This window comes from Triticum aestivum, chromosome 7A (genome assembly GCF_018294505.1).
Source record: "Triticum aestivum cultivar Chinese Spring chromosome 7A, IWGSC CS RefSeq v2.1, whole genome shotgun sequence".
NCBI lineage: Eukaryota > Viridiplantae > Streptophyta > Magnoliopsida > Poales > Poaceae > Triticum > Triticum aestivum.
The window spans coordinates 462,032,939-462,057,780 of NC_057812.1; the positions used below are offsets into that span (position 1 = coordinate 462,032,939).

The window sequence follows — 24,842 nt, forward strand, 5'->3', positions numbered from 1 at the left end:
TTACATAGTGTTGCGTGGTTCTCCTATTGGTTCGATAACCTTGGTCTCATCACTGAGGGAAATACCTACCGTACATGTGCTGCATCATCCTTTCTCTTTGGGAAAATACCGACGTAGTTCAAGCTGGACTGGACCACTGCTGAAACTGCTAGGCAAGGACCAAAAGCTTTTATCAGGGTTTCCCGTTCATCGTTGATCTGGTCTACTCGTACCCCACCCCACAAGGTACATCTTTGACTACCATGGCTACACCAAGTCGCCCCCCAAGAAGGAGAAGAACGTCAAGCTAAAATGTGATTGAAGGCCAAAAATATGTAGGAAGAATAGCCAGTAAGAAAGAAAATAAGTGGAAGCAGCAATTCCAAAGAAGGAGAAGAATGTCAAGCTAAAATGTGATTGAAGGCCAAAAATATGTAGGAAGAAGGCCAAAAATATGTAGTGCAAGCAGCAATTCCAAAGAAGTATTACCACCTATCTCATTTTCACCTCCATCTTGCTCTTGTGGCTCCTTCTCGACTACCTCCAGGGCTAGTCCTAAGATTTCGAGGGCCCGGGGTGAAAACAAAACTCGGGGCCCTTTATGTATAATGCATGTTTTGATTGTTTAAAACATGGGTTGCACTTAACTTCTTCACAATGGGGTGAAACTAGTCGACCTACTTTCATTATTTAATTATGTATATATTATATTAACTATATATTACTTTTGTTAAGATTTTTCCAAGGAAGGTGCATCATTGTATATTTCATAGTTAGCCACAAAAAAATCACTTAAACAACTCTTTATGACGCATAGCTAGAATTAACACAATAATTTGCAATGCTAAGATTAATTTAGCCACCTATTAGATTAAATCCACCATGCATTAATTTTGGCTCGGCTATTCTCATTGTCTTTCATCGATCACCAACACAGCCAGATTATTTAGTCAGAAGGCCGGACAACTACATCCAACTCTTTTCCACTAATTCACTTGCTAATCCTAATTCTGCCACTAACTAGCCACCTACCTAACAAAACCTAGCTTGCTCTTGGATGATGATGGATCAAGAATATGCTTACCTATTTTCTTGTCCAAAACTGCCTGCCGGGATCGGGGGTATTGTTACTCCTGTCCATGCCGAGGAACATGAAATCACCAAAGCCGCCATTGGAGGAGGAAGCATTGGCGAGGCCTCAGCGGGAGGAGGTTGCCGTGGCGGCAGTCGTGCAGGATATGTGGATAGGTTAGTTTTGAGGGATTGATATGATGCTAGGTCGATCGCTCATGTCGTCGTTTGCGGGCCTACACGAGGGAAAGGAAATTCCACTAATTTAGGGAATCGTTATTAACTTACCCCAGATAGTCTTGGTTGCGTCTAAATCTACGCGAGGGAAACGTACTAGCGCTGGATCAGTTATTTCACGGGCCCTTTTTTAGGCAAAGTTTTTTCACTAGGCTAATACACATAGGATACATACGTGGGGGCCCTATGTTTCGGGGGCCCGGGGCAGCCGCCTTCCCTGCCCCCCCCCCCCCATCAGGGAGGGGCCTGACTACCTCTGGTTGCTCTTATGGTTCTTCATCCAAGACCACTAGCTGTACAAGAAGGGGTCCCGGCTCGGGGGCGGGGGTATCTGAAGGAAATATGCCCTAGAGGCAATAATAATGTTATTATTTTATTTCCTTATATCATGATAAATGTTTATTATTCATGCTAGAATTGTATTATCCGGAAACATAATACTTGTGTGAATACATAGACAAATCAAACGTCACTAGTATGCCTCTACTTGACTAGCTCGTTAATCGAAGATGGTTATGTTTCCTAACCATAGACATGTGTTGTCATTTGATTAATGGGATCACATCATTAGGAGAATGATGTGATTTACATGACCCATTCCATTACCTTAGCACCCGATCGTTTAGTATGTTGCTATTGCTTTCTTCATGACTTATACATGTTCCTATGACTATGAGATTATGCAACTCCCGTTTACCGGAGGAACACTTTGTGTGCTACCAAACGTCACAACGTAACTGGGTGATTATAAAGGAGCTCTACAGGTGTCTCCAAAGGTGAATGTTGGGTTGGCGTATTTCAAGATTAGGATTTGTCACTCCGATTGTCGGAGAGGTATCTCTGGGCCCTCTCGATAATGCACATCACATAAGCCTTGCAAGCATTACAACTAATGAGTTAGTTGCAAGATGATGTATTACGAAACGAGTAAAGAGACTTGCCGGTAACGAGATTGAACTAGGTATTGAGATACCGACGATCGAATCTCGGGCAAGTAACATACCGATGACAAAGGGAACAACGTATGTTGTTATGCGGTCTGGCCGATAAAGATCTTCGTAGAATATGTAGGAGCCAATATGAGCATCCAGGTTCCGCTATTGGTTATTGACCGGAGACGTGTCTCGGTCATGTCTACATTGTTCTCGAACCCGTAGGGTCCGCACGCTTAAGGTTTCGATGACAGTTATATTATGAGTTTATGAGTTTTGATGTACCGAAGTTAGTTCGGAGTCCCGGATGTGATCACGGACATGACGAGGAGTCTCGAAATGATCGAGACATAAAGATTTATATATTGGACGGCTATATTCGGACACCGGAAGTGTTCCGGGTGATTTCGGAGAAAACCGGAGAGCCGGAGGGTTATCGGAACCCCTCGGGAGAAGTAATGGGCCATATGGGCCTTAGTGGAGAGAGAAAGGGGCAGCCAAAGATGGGCCGCGCGCCTCCTCCCCCTGGTCCTAATTGGACTAGGAGAGGGGGGGCGGCGCCCCCCTTTCCTTCTCCCTCCCCACTTCTTTCCCCCTCCTAGTAGGAGTCCTACTCCTACTAGGAGGAGGACTCCTCCTTGGCGCGCCATAGGGGCCGGCCGGCGTCCTCCCCTTGATCCTTTATATACGGAGGCAGGGGGCACCCCTAGACACACAAGTTGATCCATGTGATCATATTCTTAGCCGTGTGCGGTGCCCCCTTCCACCATAATCCTCGATAATATTGTAGCGGTGCTTAGGCGAAGCCCTGCGATGGTAGTACATCAAGATCGTCACCACGCCGTCGTGCTGACGAAACTCTTCCCCGACACTTTGCTGGATCGGAGTCCGGGGATCGTCATCGAGCTGAACGTGTGCTAGAACTCGGAGGTGCCGTAGTTTCGGTGCTTGATCGGTCGGGCCGTGAAGACGTATGACTACATCAACCATGTTGTCATAACGCTTCCGCTATCGGTCTACAAGGGTACATAGATCACACTCTCCCCTCGTTGCTATGCATCACCATGATCTTGCATGTGCGTAGGAATTTTTTTGAAATTACTACGTTACCCAACAGTATCTTACTTCTTTTCCTCTGTGTTCACAAGCTAGATGAAAGAGGAAAGACATGAGATAATTATTGGCCAGTAATTGTGAAGCCCAATTCTTGACTGAAAGGGACACCAAAGGCCTCTGCCCTCCCTCTCTATCTATCCAAGAGATGGAAGGGCGGAGTTTTTTTTTGGGGGGGGGGTCATCTTTTCATCAAAGACTTGAACAATGAAGATAGATGGCACACTTCCTTTTTTAATCCCACCATTCTATTACGGAATTTAGTTCTTTTTAAAGATTAAGAAAGATCTAGAATATCTTGAAATAAATAATAATTGTTTTGAGAGAACCTTGTACTAAGACAAGGCGACGCAAAATGTGGGGCAGGGCCATGATGGCGCGAGGTTGGCGTGCTCGCGAGGTAGCCCTTAGCGGCGAGAGGCTGTAGCCAGCACGTGGTGCGCAGGATGTGCGCAGACGGTGTCCCTAGCACGGATCTGCTGGGTGGCTGCCTTGCGGGCTCGTGGGTCTATGGTGGCGCGGGATCCGCGTGGCAAGAGGCGTCAAGAGGTCGCTGTGGGTTCACGCGGCCCGTCGTGCGTGGAGGTTGGTGTTGGGGCAATGAGGGACTCGCACTAGCCGGCCTGATCTAGGTTTTGGCAGGCCTGCAGCCAGTTGTCATATCCCGGTGGCGTCTGGTCCTGGATGGTGCAGGCGGTAGCGATGGTGCCCGTGGAGGCTGGTGGGTTCCTTCCTTCGAGCGTGTTCATGTCCGGCTCCTAGAGCAAGGGCTCCGTCAAGCCTGCTGCCTGCTGGTGCATGACGAGGCTCGGGCAAATAGATCTAGCACAAATGTCTGGTCCTTGCGTGCGGCAATGCGGGCCCATTAGTTTTTGGCCTGGTTTTTGCCCAGTTCCGACACGCGGCGGTGCGGGTCTGTCTGTTTGGTTCTACCTTTCTTTTCCTGTTGTGCTGCGGTGCAATCTCTCGCCCAGATTTGTGCATGGAGGCAGAGGATGGCCAAATTTGACTTGGTTCACCCAGGTCCTGCGTGCGGCAGTGAGGACCAGTCAGGGTGCTATGAGCTTGCTGGTTTCTGCGTGCAGCGGTGACAATCTTCGTGTTTGGCAGCGTGCTTCATCTTATTTTTCTCGGTGGCGCTTGGTTGGTCTAGGATCCTGGATGGTTGGTAGAAGACTCAGCTCTAGATGAAAATGCTACGTTGACTTTGTCGATGCCGACGGTAACGACATCTATGGATGTCATCTTCTTCCTTGGAAGTATCGTTGTAGAGCTCGTTGTTCTTCCTACCCCATGGCTTGGGTCTCCGGGTGAAAACCTAAGATATGGCTTTGTCAGATCGGGTGACGGTGATGTCCTCGATATCACTTCTTCCTTGGAGGCATCATCTTGGAGACCTTGACGATGGATTTCGATGGTGTGCATGGTTGCTGGTGGAGCTTGGGTTTGTGCTACTCCCGGTAGGATCTTTTTCTTTCTTTTCTTTTTGCACTAGCCTTTTTGTTGTGTTTTCCTCCTTTGGAGGGGCTCTTGTAATACCTTCTTCTGATCAATGAATTTGGCAGTTCTCCTGCCGAAATGAAAAAAACAAAGTAATCAGAGTCAGTCACTAGTTCTAACCATTAAGCTGAAGGGCTTAACGAACATCTAGCGAGTTCCACGAGCAGCTCTCCAACACAACACAAGATTAAAAAAACTTAAGTGACAGTTTCATGGCATATCAACGCAACAATCTAATCAATAATGTAGCCCATAGTTAGCTGTAATTAGAGCACATCCTCGTAAAAATTAAAGTTGCACTCTTTTCCTATAGGTCATAACACCTCAGTGACGGAAAAACAAAGTAATGTCTGTTAGCAAACGCTCACAAGAACAATAAACTGTTGGGGAACGCAGTATTTCAAAAATATTTCCTACGATCACGCAAGATCTATCCAGCAGATGCATAGCAACGAGAGGGGAGGTGTGTCCATGTACCCTCGTAGACCAAAAGCGGAAGCGTTTAGTAACGCGGTTGATGCAGTCGAACGTCTTCGCGATCCAACCGATCGAAGCACCGAACGTACGGCACCTCCGCGTTCAGCACACGTTCAGCTCGATGACGTCCCTCGATCTCTTCATCCAGTTGAGGACGAGGAAGAGTTCTATCAGCATGATGTTGTGGCGACGGTGATGATGAAGTTACCGGTGGAGGGCTTCACCTAAGCACTACGACGATATGACCGAGGTGTGTAACTGTGCAGGGGAGCACTGCACACGGCTAAGAGAAGACTTGGTGTGCCTTTGGGGTGCCCCCCACCCACGTATATAAAAGGGGGGAGAAGAGGTGGCCGGCCCAAGGGGGGTGCGCCATGGGGGAGTCCTACTTGGACTCCCGATCCAAGTAGGATTCACCCCCTTCCTATTCCCACCAGGAGAAGGAGGGAAGGACGAGGAGAAGATAAGGAAAGCGGGCCAGCCCCCCAACCCTAGTCCAATTCGGATTGGGCTTGGGGGCGGCACCACCTGGCCGCCGCCTCCTCTCTCCTCTAGGGCCCATAAGGCCCATTAACTCCCCGGGGGGGTTCCGGTAACCCCCGGTACTCCGGAAAATGCCTGAACCTTTCCGAAACCATTCTGATGTCCAAACACAACCTTCCAATATATCAATCTTTATGTCTCGACCATTTCGAGACTCCTTGTCATGTTCGTGATCTCATCCGGGACTCTGAACAAACTTCAGTTCATCAAATCACATAACTCGTAATACAAATCGTCATCAAACGTTAAGCATGCGGACCCTACGGGTTCAAGAACTATGTAGACATGGCCGAGACTCATCTCCGGTCAATAACCAATAGCGGAACCTGGATGCTCATATTGGTTCCTACATATTCTACGAAGATCTTTATCGGTCAAACCACATAACAACATACGTTGTTCCCTTTGTCATCGGTGTGTTACTTGCCCGAGATTCGATTGTCGGTATCCTCATACCTAGTTCAATCTCGTTACCGGCAAGTCTCTTTACTCATTCCGTAATGCATCGTACCGCAACTAACTCATTATTCACAATGCTAGCAAGGCTTATAGTGATGTGCATTATCGAGAGGGCCCAGAGATACCTCTTTGATACACGGAGTGACAAATCCTTATCTTGATCTATGCTAACTCAACAAACACCATCGGAGACACCTGTAGAGCATCTTTATAATCACCTATTTACATTGTGAAGTTTGATAGCACATAAGGTGTTCCTCCGGTATTCGGGAGTTGCATAATCTCATAGTCTGAGGAACATGTATAAGTCATGAAGAAAGCAGTAGCAATGAAACTGTAACGATCATCGTGCTAAGCTAACAGATGGGTCAAGTCAATCACATCATTCTCTAATGATGTGATCCCGCTTATCAAATGACAACTCTTTGTGCATGATGTGAGTATTTTTTGTGGTGAAGATGGAGCATAGACAGACTATATGATTTTGTAGGGATAACTTTCTTTGGTCATGTTATTTTGAAAAGACATGATTGTTTTATTATTAGGCTTGAAGTATTATTGTTTTTATGTCAAATGATAGACTATTGCTTTGAATCACTCGTGTCTTAATATTCAATCCATGATTAGACATATGATCAAGATTATGCTAGGTAGCATTCCACATCAAAAATTATATTTTTTTATCATTTACCTACTCGAGGATGAGCAGGAATTAAGCTTGGGGATGCTGATACGTCTCCGTCGTATCTATAATTTTTGATTGTTCCATGCCAATATTATTCAACTTTCATATACTTTTGGCAACTTTTTATACTATTTTTGGGACTAACATATTGATCCAGTGCCTAGTGCCAGTTCCTGTTTGTTGCATGTTTTTTGTTTCGCAGAATACCCATATCAAATAGAGTCCAAATGAGATAAAAATTGACTGAGTTTTTTTGAAATATATATGATTTTTTGGGAAGAAAAATCCACGCGAGACGGTGCCCGAGGTGGCCATGAGGCAGGGGGGCGCGCCCCTGACCCTCGTGGGCCACCCGTAAGCCGGTTGGTGCCCTTATTTCGCCGCAAGAAAGCTAATTTCCGGATATAGACCGTGTTAAAATTTCAGCCCAATCGGAGTTACGGATCTCAGGGAATATAAGAAACGGTGAAAGGGTAGAATCTGAGAACACAGAAACAGAGAGAGACAGAGAGACAGATCCAATCTCGGAGGGGCTCTCGCCCCTCACTTGCCATGGAGGCCATGGACCAGAGGGGAAACCCTTCTCCCATCTAGGGAGGAGGTCAAGGAAGAAGAACAAGGAGGGGGGCTCTCTCCCCCTCGCTTCCGGTGGCACCGGAGTGCCACCGGGGGCCATCATCATCACCGCGATCTACACCAACACCTCCGCCATCTTCACCAACATCTCCATCACCTTCCCCCCTCTATCTATAGCGGTCCACTCTCCTGCAACCCACTATACCCTCTACTTGAACATGGTGCTTTATGCTTCATATTATTATCCAATGATGTGTTGCCATCTTATGATCTCTGAGTAGATTTTCGTTGTCCTATCGGTGGTTGATGAATTGCCATGATTGATTTAATTTGCTTGTGGTTATGTTGTTGTCCTTTGGTGTCCATCATATGATTGTGCGCGTGGATCACACCCTATGGTTAGTTGTTTGTTGATAGGACTATGTATTGGAGGGCAAGAGTGACAGAAGCTTCAACCTAGCATAGAAATTGATGCCTACGGGATTGAAGGGGGGCCAATATATCTTAATGCTATGGTTGGGTTTTACCTTAATGACCATTAGTATTTGCGGATGCTTGCTAATAGTTCCAATCATAAGTGCATAGAATTCCAAGTCAGGGATGACATGCTAGCAGTGGCCTCTCCCACATAATACTTGCTATCGGTCTAGTAAAGTAGTCAATTGCTTAGGGGAAATTTTGCAACTCCTACCACCACTTCTCCACACTCGCTATATTTACTTTATTGTTTCTTTATCTAAACAGCCCCTACTTTTTATTTACGTACTCTTTATTATCTTGCAAACCTATCCAACAACACCTACAAAGTACTTCTTGTTTCATACTTGTTCTAGGTAAAGCGAACGTCAAGCGTGCGTAGAGTTGTATCGGTGGTCGATAGAACTTGAGGGAATATTTGTTCTACCTTTAGCTCCTCGTTGGGTTCGACACTCTTACTTATCGAAAACTATTGCGATCCCCTATACTTGTGGGTTATCAGGCACCTCCGAGTTCAGCACACGTTCAGCTCGGTGACATCCCACGAACTCCGATCCAGCAGAGCTTCGAGGGAGAGTTCCGTCAACACGACGGCGTGATCACGGTGATGATGATGCTACTGATGCAGGGCTTCGCCTAAGCACCGCTACGATATGACCGAGGTTGATTATGGTGGAGGAGGCAACACACACGGCTAAAAGATCAATTGATCAACTTGTGTGTCCATGAGGTGCTCCCCTGCCCCCCATATATAGAGGGAGGAGGAGGAGGCCGGCCCTGGAGGGGACGCGCTAAGTGTGGGGAGTCCTACTAGGACTCCCAAGTCCTAGTAGGATTCCCCTTTTCCTTTCCGGAGTAGGAGAGAAGAAATAAGGAAAGAGAGAGGGAGTAGGACTACGCAAGGGGGGGCGCTGCCCCCTTTCCCCTAGTCCAATTCGGACCCATGGGGGCGCGTGCCTCCTTCCCTTTGTCCTGCCTCCTCTATTCCCGTATGGCCCAATAAGGCCCAATACTTCTCCCGGTGAATTCCTGTAACTCTCCAGTACTCCAAAAAATACCTGAATCACTCGGAACCTTTCCGATGTCCAAATATAGCCTTCCAATATATCGATATTTATGTCTCAAGCATTTCGAGACTCCTCGTCATGTCCCCGATCTCACCCAGGACTCCGAACAAACTTTGGTCATCAAATCACACAACTCATAATATAAATCGTCACAGAACGTTAAGCGTGCGGACCCTACGGGTTCGAGAACTATGTAGACATGACCGAGACTCATCTCCGGTCAATAACCAATAGCGGAACCTGGATGCTCATATTGGTTCCTACATATTCTGCAAAGATCTTTATCGGTCAAACCGCATCACAACATACGTTGTTCCCTTTGTCATCGGTATGTTACTTGCCCGAGATTCGATCATGGTATCCTCATACCTAGTTCAATCTTGTTACTGGCAAGTCTCTTTACTCGTTCTGTAATGCATCATACCTCAACTAACTCATTAGTCACAATGCTTGCAAGGCTTATAGTGATGTGCATTACCGAGAGGGCCCAGAGATACCTCTCCGATACACGGAGTGACAAATCCTAATCTTGATTTATGCCAACTCAACAAACACCATCGGAGACACCTGTAGAGCATCTTTATAATCACCTAGTTACGTTGTGAAGTTTGATAGCACACAAGGTGTTCCTCCGGTATTCGGGAGTTGCATAATCTCATAGTCTGAGGAACATGTATAAGTCATGAAGAAAGCAGTAGCAATGAAACTGTAACGATCATCGTGCTAAGCTAACGGATGGGTCAAGTCAATCACATCATTCTCTAATGATGTGATCCCGCTTATCAAATGACAACTCTTTGTCCATGGCTAGGAAACTTACCCATCTTTGATTTACGAGCTAGTCAAGTAGAGGCATACTAGTGACACTCTGTTTGTCTATGTATTCACACATGTACTAAGTTTCCAGTTAATACAATTCTAACATGAATAATAAACATTTTCATGATATAAGGAAATATAAATAACAACTTTATTATTGCCTCTAGGGCATATTTCCTTCAATCTCCCACTTGCACTAGAGTCAATAATCTAGTTCACATCGTCATGTGATTTGACACTAATAGTTCACATCTTTATGTGATTAGTTCACATCTCCATGTGAGTAACACCCAAAGGGTTTACTAGAGTCGATAATCTAGTTCACATCGCTATGTCATTAGCACCCAAAGAGTGATCATGTTTTGCTTGTGAGAGAAATTTAGTCAACGGGTCTGCCACATTCAGAGCCGTATGTATTTTGCGAATTTTCTATGTCTACAATGTGTATCTAGATCGAGACTTAGAGTCATCCAGATTGGTGTCAAAGCTTGCATCGACGTAACTCTTTACGACGAACTCTTTTTATCACCTCCATAACCAAGAAAATTTTCCTTAGTCCTCTAAGGATAATTTTGACCGATGTCCAGTGATCCACTCCTGGACCACTATTGTACCCTCTTGCCAAAGTTATGGTGAGGTACACAATAGGTCTGGTACATAGCATAGCATACTTTGTACCTATGACTGGGGCATATGGAATGACTTTTCATTCTCTTTCTTTTTTCCTGCCGTGTCGGGTTTTGAGTCTTTACTCAACTTCACACCTTGCAACACATGCAAGAACTCCTTCTTTGACTGCTTCATTTTGAACTACTTCAAAATCTTGTCAAGGTATGTACTCATTGAAAAAACTTATCAAGTGTTTTGAGCTATCTCTATAGATCTTGATGCTCAATGTGTAAGCAGCTTCATCGAGGTCTTTCTTTGAAAAACTCTTTTCAAACACTCCTTTATGCTTTCCAGAAAATTCTACTATTTCTGATCAACAATATGTCATTCACATATACTTATCAGAAATGTTGTAGTGCTCCCACTCACTTTCTTATAAATACAGGCTTCACTGCAAGTCTGTATAAAACCATATGCTTTGATCAACTCATCAAAGCGTATATTCCACTCCGAGATGCTTGCACCAGTCCATAGATGGATCGCTGGAGCTTGCACATTTTTGTTAGCACCTTTAAAATCTACAAAACCTTCTGGTTGCATCATATACAACTCTTCTTTAAGAAATCCATTAAGGAATGTAGTTTTGACATCCATTTGCCAGAATTCATAAAATGTGGCAATTTTCTAAGATGATTTGGACAGACTTAAGCATCGCTACAAGTGAGAAAATCTGATCGTAGTCAACACCTTGAACTTTGTCAAAAACCTTTTTTCGACAAGTCTAGCTTTGTAGGTAGTAACATTACTATCAGTGTCCGTCTTCCTCTTGAAGATCCATTTATTCTCAATGACTCACCGATCATCGGGCAAGTCAATCAAAGTCCATACTTTGTTCTCATACATGGATCCCATCTCAGATTTCATGGCCTCAAGCCATTTTGCGGAATCTGGGCTCATGATCGCTTCCTCATAGTTTGTAGGTTCATCATGGTCTAGTAACATGACTTCCAGAACAGGATTACCGTATCACTCTAGTGCGGACCATACTCTAGTTGACCTACGACGTTCGGTAGTAACTTGATCTGAAGTTTCATGATCATCATCATTAGCTTCCTCACAAATTGGTGTAGGAATCACTGGAACTGATTTCTGTGATGAACTACTTTCCAATTTGGGAGAAGGTACAATTACCTCATCAAGTTCTACATTCCTCCCACTCACTTCTTTCCAGAGAAACTCCTTCTCTAGAAAGGATCCATTCTTAACAACGAATGTCTTGCCTTCGGATTTGTGATAGAAGGTGTACCCAACTGTCTCCTTTGGGTATCCTATGAAGACACATTTCTTCGATTTGGGTTTGAGCTTATTAGGATGTAACTTTTTCACATAAGCATCGCAACTCCAAACTTTAAGAAACGACAGCTTAGGTTTCTTGCCAAACCATAGTTCATACGGTGTCGTCTCAACGAATTTAGATGGTGCCCTATTTAACGTGAATGCAGCTGTCTCTGATGCATAACCCCAAAACGATAGTGGTAAATCGGTAAGAGACATCATAGATCACACCATATCCAATAATGTACGATTACGACATTTGGACACACCATTACGCTGTGGTGTTCCAGGTGGCGTGAGTTGCGAAACTATTCTGCATTGTTTCAATTGAAGACCAAACTCGTAACTCAAAATATTGTCCTCCGCGATCAGATCGTAGAAACTTTATTTTCTTGTTACGACGATTTTCCACTTCACTCTGAAATTATTTGAACTTTTCAAATGTTTCAGATTTATGTTTCATCAAGTAGATATGCCCATATCTGCTCAAATCATCTGTGAAGGTCAGAAAATAACGATACCTACCACGAGCCTCAACACTATTGGACTGCATACATTAGTATGCATTATTTCCAACAAGTCTGTTGCTCGCTCCATTGTTCCGGAGAACAGAGTCTTAGTCATCTTGCCGATGAGGCATGGTTCGCAAGCATCAACTGATTCATAATCAAGTGATTCCAAAAACCCATCAGCATGGATTTTCTTCACGCTCTTTACACCAATATGACATAAACGGCAGTGCCACAAATAAGTTGCACTATCATTATTAACTTTGCATCTTTTGGCTTCAATATTATGAATATGTGTATCACTACGATTGAGATTCAATAAACCATTCACCTTGGGTGTATGACCATTGAAGGTTTTATTCATGTAAACAGAACAACAATTATTCTCTGACTTTAAATGAATAACCATATTGCAATAAATATGATGAAATCATATTCATGCTTAATGCAAACACCAAATAACATTTATTTAGGTTCAACACTAATCTCAAAAATATAGGGAGTGTGCGATGATGATCATATCAATCTTGGAACCACTTCCAACACATATCATCACTTCACCCTTAACTAGTCTCTGTTCATTCTGCAACTCCCATTTCGAGTTACTAATCTTAGCAACTGAACTAGTATCAAATACTGAGGGGTTTGCTATAAACACTAGTAAAGTACACATCAATAACATGTATATCAAATATACCTTTGCTCACTCTGCCATCCTTCTTATCCGCCAAGTATCTAGGGTAGTTCCACTTCCAGTGACTATTTCCTTTGCAGTAGAAGCACTCAGTTTCAGGCTTGGGTCTAGCTTTGGGCTTCTTCATGGGAGTGGCAACTTGCTTGCCATTCTTTTTGAAGTTCCCTTTCTTTCCCTTGACCTTTTACTTGAAACTAGTGGTCTTGTCAACCATCAACACTTGATGCTTTTTCTTGATTTCTACCTTCGCCGATTTCAGCATCGCGAAGAGCTTTGGGAATTGTTTCCGTTATCCCTTGCATATTATAGTTCATCACGAAGTTCTAGTAACTTGGTGATAGTGACTAGAGAATTCTGTCAATCACTATCTTATCGGGAAGATTAACTCCCACTTGATTCAAGTGATTGTAGTACTCAGACATTCTGAGCACATGCTCACTCGTTGAGCTATTCTCCTCCATCTTGTAGGGAAAGTACTGTCAGAGGTCTCATACCTCTTGACACATGCATGAGTATGAGATACCAATTTCAACTCTTGGAATATCTTATATGCTCTGTGACGTTCAAAACATTTTTGAAGTCCCGGTTCTAAGCCGTATAGCATGGTGCACTAAACTATCAGGTAGTCATCATATCGAGCTTGTCAAACGTTCATAACGTCTGCATCTGCTCCTGCAATAGGTCTGTCACCTAGCGGTGCATCAAGGACATAATTCTTCTGTGCCTCAATGAGGATAATCCTCAGATCACGGACCTAGTCCGCATCATTGCTACTATCATCTTTCAACATAGTTTTTCTCTAGGAACATATAAAAAATAAACGGGGAAGCTATATCACGAGCTATTGATCTACAACATAGTTATGCAAATACTATCGGGACTAAGTTCACGATAAATTAAAGTTCAATTAATCATATTACTTAAGAACTCCCACTTAGATAGACATCCCTCTAGTCATCTAAATGATCACGTGATCCAAATCAACTAAACCATGTCCGATCATCACGTGAGATGGAGTAGTTTTCAATGGCGAACATCACTATGTTGATCATATCTACTATATGATTCACGCTCGACCTTTCGGTCTCCAGTGTTCCGAGGCCATATCTGCATATGCTAGGCTCGTCAAGTTTAACCCGTGTATTCCGCGTGTGCAAAACTGGCTTGCACCCGTTGTATGTGAACGTAGAGCTTATCACACCCGATTCACGTGGTGTCTCAGCACGACGAACTATTGCAATGGTGCATACTCAGGGAGAACACTTATACCTTGAAATTTAGTGAGAGATCATATTATAATGCTACTGTCGTACTAAGCAAAATAAGAAGCATAAAAGATAAACATCACATGTAACATGATATGGCCATAATCATCTTGTGTCTTTGATCTCCATCTCCAAAGTACCGTCATGATCTCCATCGTCACCGGCATGACACCATAATCTCCATCATCTTGATCTCTATCAACGTGTCGTCACATGGTCCTCTCGCCAACTATTGCTTTTATAACTATTGCTATCGCATAGCGATAAAGTAAAGCAATTGTATGGTGCTTGCATCTTATGCAATAAAGAGACAACCATAATGCTTCTGCGAGTTGCTGATAACTCCGTTACAAAACATGATCATCTCATACAATAAAATTTAGCATCATGTCTTGACCATATCACATCACAACATGCCCTGCAAAAACAAGTTAGACGTCCTCTAGTTTGTTGTTGCAAATTTTACGTGGTTGCTACGGACTGAGCAAGAACCGTTCTTACCTACGCATCAAACCACAACGCGGTATAGTGATTGCTTTTTGATCTTCAGAAAGAACCGTGTTCATTGAATCCGATTCAACTAAAGTTGGAGAAACTGACACCCATCAGCCACCTGTGTGCGAAGCACGTCGATAGAACCAGTCTCGCATAAGCGTACGCGTAATGTCCTACTGGGCCGCTTCATCCAACAATACCGCCGAATCAAGAAACAAGTAGTGACAGCAAGCAATATGTATATACCCACGCCCACAACTCCTTTGTGTTCTACTCGTGCATATAACATCTACGCATAGACCTGGCTCTGATGCCACTGTTGGGGAACACAATAATTTCAAAAAAATTCCTACACACACGCAAGATCATGGTGATGCATAGCAACAACAGGGGAGAGTGTTGTCCATGTACCCTCGTAGACCGTAAGCGGAAGCGTTATGAGAATGCGTTTGATGTAGTCCTATGTCTTCATGATCCGACCGATCCAAGTACTGAACGTACGGCACCTCCGAGTTCAGCACACGTTCATCTCGGTGACCTCCCACGAACTTCGATCCAGCAGAGCTTCGAGGGAGAGTTTCGTCAGCACAATGGCGTGATGACAGTGATGATGATGCTACCGATGCAGGGCTTCGCCTAAGCACCGCTATGATATGACCGATGTGGATTATGATAGAGGGGGGCACCGCACACGGCTAAAAGATCATCTGATCAACTTGTGTGTCCATGGGGTGCTCCCCTGCCCCCGTATATAAAGGAGGAAGGAGGAGGAGGCCAGCCCTAGAGGGGACGCGCCAAGTGTGGGAGTCCTACTAGGACTCCCAAAGTCCTAGTAGGATTCCCCTTTTCCTTTCCGGAGTGGGAGAGAAGAAAGAAGGAAAGAGAGAGCGAGTAGGAAAGGGCAAGGGGGCGCCGCCCCTTTCCCCTGGTCCAATTCGGACCCGTGGGGGGGCACCTCCTTCCCTTTGTCATGCCTCCTCTATTCCCGTATGGCCCAATAAGGCCCAATACTTCTCCCGGCGAATTCCTGTAACTCTCCGGTACTCTGAAAAATACCCGAATCACTCGGAACCTTTACGATGTCCGAATATAGGCTTCCAATATATCGATATTTACATCTCAACCATTTCGAGACTCCTCATCATGTCCCCGATATCATCCGGGACTCCGAACAAACTTCGGTCATCAAATCACATAACTCATAATACAAATCGTCACAGAACGTTAAGCGTGCGGACTTTACAGGTTCGAGAACTATGTAGACATGACCGAGACTCATCTCCGGTCAATGACCAATAGCGGAACCTGGATGCTCATATTGGTTCCTACATATTCTACGAAGATCTTATCGGTCAAACCACATAACAACATACGTTGTTCGCTTTGTCATCGGTGTGTTACTTGCCCGAGATTCGATCGTCGGTATCCTCATACCTAGTTCAATCTCGTTACGGGCAAGTCTCTTTACTCGTTCCGTAATGCATCATACCGCAACTAACTCATTATTTAGAATGCTTGCAAGGCTTATAGTGATGTGCATTACTGAGAGGGCCCAGAGATACCTCTTTGATACACGGAGTGACAAATCCTTATCTTGATCTATGCTAACTCAACAAACACCAGCGGAGACACCTATAGAGAATCTTTATAATCACCCAGTTATGTTGTGAAGTTTGATAGCACATAAGGTGTTCCTCTAGTACTCGGGAGTTGCATAATCTCATAGTCTGAGGAACATGTATAAATCCTGAAGAAAGCAGTAGCAATGAAACTATAACGATCATCGTGCTAAGCTAACGGATGGGTTAAGTCAATCACATCATTCTCTAATGATGTGATCCCGCTTATCAAATGAAAACTCTTTGTACATGGCTAGGAAACTTAACCATCTTTGATTTATGAGCTAGTCAAGTAGAGGCATACTAGTGAGACTCTGTTTGTCTATGTATTCACACATGTACTAAGTTTCCAGTTAATACAATTCTAGCATGCATAATAAACATTTATCATGCTATAAGGAAATAAAAATAACAACTTTATTATTGCCTCTAGGGCATATTTCCTTCATTTTGTCCATCAAATCATTCTGTAATGATGTGACCCCGTTCATCAAATGACAACACATGTCTATGGTTAGGAAACTTAACCATCTTTGATTAATGAGCTAGTCAAGTAGAGGCATACTAGAGACACTCTATTTTGTCTATGTATATTCACACATGTACTAAGTTTCCGGTTAATACAATTCTAGCATGAATAATAAACATTTATCATGATATAAGAAAATATAAATAACAACTTTATTTTTTTTATCTAGGGCATATTTCCTTCATAAACTTCAAATGAACAGAGCCGAGCGGGGTTTTTGCTCGTTAAGCTTACCGAGCTTAAAGTGCATGAGCTAGTTAGTCCACCCCTATATGTCATAAATGGTTATATTGTTTAGAAAAATTTACAGGAGAAGTTGCAACCAAGCATTCTCAAGCACGAATCCCCTTTCATATTATTGTTTTTTGGAATTGAAAGTTGTGATTCTGTCATGACTCGGAAATTAAGTTCATCAATACCAAGTGTAGCAATTATCCGGCCACCATTTTAACTAAACAAGCCTTAACGAGCCGACAAATTTGAAGTAGATGACTTTAAGTTAGATGTTACTATTCATTGTTGATTTCTTTTTCATAGTGACGTCTACTAAGTGTCGAATCGTAGCATCACTATTCATTCTTGAATTTGTTTTTTATAGCTAGTAAATAAATGTATGTTTAAATTCAAAATTACACATGCTGATAGAACGTCGCCCTCTTAACATATTTATTTCTAATAACTTTCAAATATGGTTGATAGCTTCACAAAGTTTCTATGTAATTTGGCTTCCTGGGATACTCTGTCGGTATAATAAGTGGAGTTACTCGAATAGATCCATGATTTATCATGTACCTTCCGGACCACAAGATATGCGGTTTATTATCACCTACATTACGTGTGTTCGGTCTAAGTCCAATTAGGACATGCACAATGGTCTTATCTTAGAAGTGCCACTTAAAATCAATGCTGAGATAGAAGAGAGAGAAACCATAGAAATATATTTGTCTTCTCTTAATTAAGAGAGAAACTTTTACCAACAATTGTGTGACCACATATTTACGGATATCTAATTATTAGAGATAACCAATTATACATCACCTTTTATTATCTTTTCTAAATTATATAGGAGACATAAGATAAGATTGTCTTATCAACAATGATACACATCCTCCCCGCAAAAGAAAAAAAACCAATGATACACATCATATGAATTGCAGTGGACAGACCGCCGCGACGGCATAATCCACTTCGCCTCGCGTTACACCTGGGTTTGTAGAAAATACTAGTCATCCCGCAAAAATATCACCTACTCCATTTTTAATTACTATATGTAGCCCTTTCCCTGGCAGCTTTTCTTGATTAATTATAGGTCATATATCCGTACGATGTTTGGCCTTTCTATAAGAAATGACAGGACACAACGTTGTCATATTCACTCATAGTACTAGTAACATGCTTTAGGTACCTGGCTAAATTATTAGCTGCCGCCTACATGCACGCGCAACACGCGCATGTAAAAAACATTCGGCATCATCGTCGACCGCGTGTCGTTGGCCTCGGATCCATCGGAGACCGACATCGGGATGGCTCTCCGTCGGTGGTGAGTTCAGGAAGCTCGTCGAAGGTGTTTTATGCTCCGGTACCAGGTAAGTTGCACCCAGCTCCCTGCTCCTTCAGTTAGTCAGTTGAGAATCACATCACAAAAATAAAATAAATTGTTCTGACAGTTCGTCCGTAATAGACTCCTCGGCGGGTGTTGCAGGCATTTCGAGGCAATGTACATAATTTGAAGATTTTTGTTGAGGCAAGGTAAATTCTCAATCGGCTCACAAAGCCCAATTAGGCAATTGGCATGAGGCGGCCATGGAAATTGCAGTTATTCCAAGGAACTTTGTTGCATTTCTATTTTCTAAGAGAATTTTTGGCGGCAAATGTTCTTATACTCTCCTTCGTCCTTTTTGGATGATTCCATGTGTGTGCATTGTACCACAACTTGTGATGAATGAATCAGTGGCAATTTCTTAAAAAAAAGGTAAGCGTGGAAGGTTTAGAGTGGAATTTCACAAAACTGAGGTTTATCCCGGTTCGGCCCTTGTTTTAGATGTAACATCCTACACTTTGCTTGGATGTTTTATCTCTTGTTTAAGCCGAGTGATTATAGTATAACTGATTTAGCTCATAGATTTTTGAGTATGTGTTCACCTGTCTATCCTTTCCTCCATCCTCACCTTACATACTACAATGAGGATGTGCAGTTATAGCATTTGTTATGAGCCACGGTGGAATAACCAACCTTAAGGGCGATCATTACTCGTGCAATAGCCCCAACGTCATAATGTCAATGTAAGGGCGTCACCAGTAACATCTGTGTTGATCGGATGGTCTATGTGATATTCAGCCGGATGGTCTTTGCGGTGTCGGTCCAGCCGAATGGTCCTACCCCTGGGCCCTTCAAGGTCTCGAGGATGGCACAAATTCATTTAATGGAGAGAGCTCTCGTGTGAGTAACTGATTGTGATCATCATCGGGCCACCTAAAAAAAGGCCTTGGTGGACTCGATCAACACCTGAAAAGGTTAATAATTGGCAATTTGAAATAATAGATACAGTGATATCCAGTGCACTTAACGGGGAGCTTGGCTTGTAGCATGTATGAATTCCGAGTGATCTCAAGGAACGCCTGGGCTTATACGAGTGGGTTGTTGCCAGCTTGTCAACCTAAGAAGATGCATTCTTTCAACTTCATCTTCGAAACTGAGTCATCACTGAATTTAATCATTAAAAAAATATTTTACAGAATTGGACATGGGACAAAAACATTAGTGGCAGGCGCCAAACAACCACTCACCACTAGTTTGTCATGTACTAGCGGCGTGCTCTTAGAATGCCCGCCACAACTACATTTCATTAACCCGCACCAAATTTTCCAAAGTTAGCAGTTGTGGTGGTCGCCACAGCTATATTCATTTTAATGCTTAAAACTGTAGCCTATTGAAACATTATATTATATTTTTTTCCCTTTTATGAGTTTACTCTCAAGGTTCTAGTCAAGGCTTTTAATGAGGTAATATGAACACAAGAATATATGTCATACGTCCTATTTTTTCTGGCGGGTACTTTTATCGGATGTATACAAGACATATTAATTGTCCTCTAAACTTAACAATGAGTTTTATCCTTGCAAGGTTTTTTTTCATATAAGTTATCAAAGAGACAATTATCATAATATGTCATATCATTTTCTCTTTGTATTTTTCTTACTGGTTTTAAAAGAGTTTTCAATGATATATCAGATCACACTTTTTTTCTCTTATGAGTTTTTCTCGAAGTTTCTCATAGAAATTTTTAATGAGGCAATATATACAACACTTACAATTTTCCTCACAGTTTTTTTAAAGGAAAGTATCAAAGCACACTTATTGTTCTCTAGATTGACCAATGAGTTTTCTTCTTCTTCAAATGTTTTCTCATATGAGTTATCAAGAAGACAATAATCATTATATGTTGCATCATTTTTTTTCTTATTATTTTTCACTGGGTTTAAAAGAGTTTTAACAACATAATTAACTGCACTATTCTCCTCATATTTTTCACACGGAGTTTTTGAGGGAAACTCTCAAGATTATACAACAGTTTTTTCAAGATGGAAGATGAATATACAAGAAGCCTTCAATGGTAAATCATTCAAGAAGCGCGGTGTTCTACAAGGAGGAGTGTTAGGAATTAATTAGTTAATTAGCCCATGCTAATTAACAAACAATCATTAGCAAAGTGATGTATTCAACCCCAAACAGTCATGTCCTTTCTCTCTCTATTGCCAACACACACACACACCTGTTCTGGAGGGATGTCTTTGAACAGGCACCTCTTTCAGATGTATATATATTGAAGAATCAATAGAAATCGGGACTGGTCGTCCATTCTTCATTTCAATCTCGTTTTACTCCAGGAAAGAATATAAACGGGTATATGCGTACAAACAAACCTATGTGATCTTTCGCCAAAAGCCCCTATTAGAACGTTCAATTATAGTGACCCTATATGGATATGGTTATGTGTGGCCTCACCAACCGCGCGTGGACATAATTAATTTTAGAAACACAGCCGGCGAATAATGAATACATGCACCAACTCTGGATCAACACTCACTTGAGAAGAACAAATCGTGCAAAGAAAACGTGGGGCTCCATCTTACGCGCGCGAACGGTCCATTCGACGCTGCATTGGCTAGGACGTTCGTCGATGGCACGACAAGGACTTGGGCATAGTTAAACAAGCGAGGAAATTGCACACCAAGCCGGCCATGACCTTGAGCTGGCAAGCTCTTGCTCAGTTATTTAATGCCTGCCCTGGCTAACAGCGGTAGTCATTCGCTCGCATTCCATATAACACATACCCTACACATTAGCGGTGCGTGTTACAAGGTCGACTAGCGAAGTGTCAAGAGCAATGGCGGGACGTAGCAGGGCGCCTGCATTTCTCCTCCTGGGGCTCTTCCTCGGCCTCGCCGGATCCAGCCCGCCGCCGGAGCCGGTGGAGTGCGCCCGCGGCACGTCCGACTGCACCGTCACCAACGTGTACGGCTCCTTCCCGGACCGCACCATCTGCCGCGCGGCCAACGCCACGTTCCCGCGCACCGAGAAGGAGCTCGTGGCCGCCGTGGCTGCCGCCGCCGCGTCCAAGCGCAAGGTTAAGGTGGCCACCAGGCACTCCCACAGCTTCACCAAGCTGGCCTGCCCCGGCGGCCGCGACGGCACGATCATCAGCACGGAGCGGCTCAACAAGACGGTGAGCGTCGACGCTGCCAAGGGGCTCATGACGGTGGAGAGCGGCATGGTGCTCAAGGACCTGATCCAGGCGGCCGCCGCGGCGGGGCTCGCGCTGCCGCACTCGCCCTACTGGTACGGACTCACCATCGGGGGCCTCCTCGCCACGGGTGCCCACGGCAGCTCGCTGTGGGGCAAGGGCAGCGCCGTGCACGAGTACGTGGTAGGGATGAGGATCGTCACGCCCGCACCGGCCAGCCAGGGCTTTGCCGTGGTCAGGGAGCTCAGCGTCGGGGACCCCGACCTCGACGCGGTCAAGGTTTCCCTCGGCGTCCTCGGCGTCGTCTCCCAGGTACTACCTACGCCTACGCGGCTTCGTACAAACGCAAGAAGAAAATTCTTTCGTGCATGCTTGTTTCGGATTCTTTTCGTGCATATATGTCGTGGAAAATATCAACTGCCGAGTATGTACCCGAGTATGTACTTGGCTACTTGCTGGTGCATCCATGCATGCATGGATCTTAACTACTCTTCTAATTGCTTTGGAGTAAAAGATAAATTTGGATTAGTAGGCTAACAACTATCCATGTCCATGGAATGAAAACTAAGTACGACTAATGAACCAGCACGAGCAAGGTATGGTAGCTAGTTTATGGGTTCGGGAGGCTTGATCTTCCATTTTTTTACCGATGAAAAAAGGGCTAATTTATGGGTGTGCTTGCATGTGCAGGTTACGCTAGCCTTGCAGCCGATGTTCAAGCGGTCGGTGACGTTTGAGAAGCGCGACGACACGGACTTTGCATCGCAGGCGGCCATGTGGGGAGGACTGCACGAGTTCGGCGACATGGCGTGGCTGCCGCGGCAAGGCAAGGTGATCTACCGCAAGGACGATCGCGTACCCGTCTCAACCAAGGGCAACGGCCTCAACGACTATCTCGGCTTTCGATCCAATCCTACGCTCGCGCTCATCACCGCCAGAGCCACGGAGGAGCACCTGGAGGAGGACGGCGGCGACATCGCCAGGTGCCTGGCGGCGCGGGCGCCGTCCGTGCTGTTCGAGCTGCAGGCCTACGGCTTCACCAACGACGGCTCATTCTTCACAGGGTGGCCGGTGGTGGGGTTCCAGAACCGCATCCAGGCGTCCGGCACGTGCATCAGCAGCCCGGAGGACGGCCTCCTCTCCTCCTGCACGTGGGACCCACGCATCCGGAGCCCCTTCTTCTACAACTCCGGCTTCAGCGTGGCGCTCTCGAAGGCGCCGGCGTTCATTGCCGACATGCAGAAGCTCCGCGACCTCAAGCCACGCGCCTTCTGCGGCCTCGACGCCAAGCTCGGCGTGCTCCTCCGCTACGTCAGGGCCTCTTCCGCTTACCTCGGGAAATCTGAGGACTCGATCGACTTCGACGTCACCTACTACCGGAGCTACACTGAAGGCGAGCCGCGCGCAAACTCCGACGTGGTCGACGAGATCGAGCAGCTGGCGCTGCGCAAGTACGGCGCCGTCCCACACTGGGGCAAGAACCGCAACTTTGTCTTCGACGGCGTCATCGCCAAGTACCCCAAGGCCGCTGAGTTCCTCAAGGTGAAGGCCAGGTACGACCCCGACGGGATCTTCTCCAGCGAGTGGAGCGACCAGGTGCTCGGCATCAAAGGGAGCCCCAACATCGTCGAGAAAGGCTGCGCCATTGAAGGGCTCTGCGTCTGCTCCAAGGACTCGCACTGCGCGCCAGAGAAGGGCTACTTCTGCCGGCCGGGAACGATGTTCTCGGAGGCGAGGGTCTGCTCGACCCGGGCCGCTTTCGGCGACGAAAGCGACGACCTTCTAGACGAACAGTGATTCGAGGCGCATGCATGCATGCATGCGCCGGGTCAAGCGGCTGCGCATCTAAGTTTAGATTGCGATGCTGACTTTAATGTTGCTTGTATGTGGCGTGTTCGCTTCTTCCAGAGATTGTACCGTCTGTACTTGTAGTAAGTTACTAGTTTGATCCGAGCTACTTGATGTAGTAATATTATGGTTTGCCTATTGTTCTGATTGGAAGCAATTGAAATTGAAACTGAACGCCATGTTCTGATTGGAGGTTCCCTTGCTACAGGTTAGACTTTAGGGCAGGTGACGCATGATTTGCTACAGGTTAGACTTTAGGGCAGATGACGCATGATTGTTTGGTCAAAAAGCTTTACGATTCTAATATAATGGCGGTTGGTGACTTCAGAGCAACGTGCCGTGCTCTGCCAGTGTTCATTTTTAAAGGTGAAAAAAGGGTAACTTGAACGATTCAGTAATGAGATTGATCTTGGAGAGAGAAAAAGTGATATGTTTGGTGTACCAGTCAGTCATTAGCATTTGAAAACAGTTCATGCGCACAGGTTTTGTTCAAAAGTGAACGGAATCACTTTAGCTATACGTCAGTCGGCTGAAAATTTCACTTTGGGTCAGTTGATTTTGTGACCATTTGATTCTGCTTTGAGATGTCTGCTGTTTTTTTTCCTTGTAACGCCCTCGATTCGATCAAGCAGGGGATGGAATTGGGCTGCGGCTCGGCTGTTGGGCTGCTGAAGCTACTGGTCTCTAGGCTGCGCTGCTGCTCTTTTTTTATTTCTTCAAACAGAAATAGAAGAGCAAAATCACAGAAGAATTGGAGAGGGTTGTGAGAGATATGAACATATCCATGGAGTCCAGGATTTTTGCAGAATTTGACTAAATTTCTTTGGGCATTTTTAGAGGTAGAAAAATAATCCAAGTTTGAATTAAAGTGTAATTTTGGTGATGAGTTGGATTGTGTGGAATTGATTGACCTCTATTTTGGGTCAGTTGAATTGCTTCTTGGGCTCTTTTTAGCTCTTCTTGGTTGCATTTTTTCTTTTTCTTTTTTCTTTTCTTTATTGGTTGTTTTTTGTTTTTGTGGGTTTTGGCTGAGTGTAATTATATACGTACAAATACTATATAATATGTGTTAAAATTTCATGATTATATGATTATTTTTATGATAAAGTGCAATTTCAGCGCAAAGTTATGCGTAAGCTTTTTTTTCAAATCTCTCCTCTAAAAGAAATACCAACGCCACTAATTTGTTCTTTTCCAGGAAAAATCATTATTTTGATATTGTTTTAGTGTTTACTTCATTTTCATTCTGATTAATGTTA

General features: G+C 44.4%; 1 protein-coding gene across 1 annotated transcript; it reads left to right on the forward strand.

The window, feature by feature from the left end:
- Positions 1–21,196: 21,196 nt before the first annotated feature.
- On the forward strand, positions 21,197–23,775 carry LOC123147570 (L-gulonolactone oxidase 2). The gene is made up of 2 exons (XM_044566838.1): positions 21,197–22,047; positions 22,426–23,775. The coding sequence occupies exons 1-2, from the start codon at positions 21,379–21,381 to the stop codon at positions 23,530–23,532; spliced, it is 1,776 nt and encodes a 591-aa protein (XP_044422773.1). The 5' UTR covers positions 21,197–21,378; the 3' UTR covers positions 23,533–23,775.
- The last annotated feature ends 1,067 nt before the right edge of the window (positions 23,776–24,842 follow it).

Coding starts and splice junctions, on each gene's coding strand:
- LOC123147570 (XM_044566838.1), top strand. CDS start 21,379: ATGGCGGGACGTAGCAGGGCGCCTGCATTTCTCCTCCTGGGGCTCTTC. Junction 22,048..22,425: donor TCCTCGGCGTCGTCTCCCAG/GTACTACCTACG, acceptor TTGCATGTGCAG/GTTACGCTAGCCTTGCAGCC.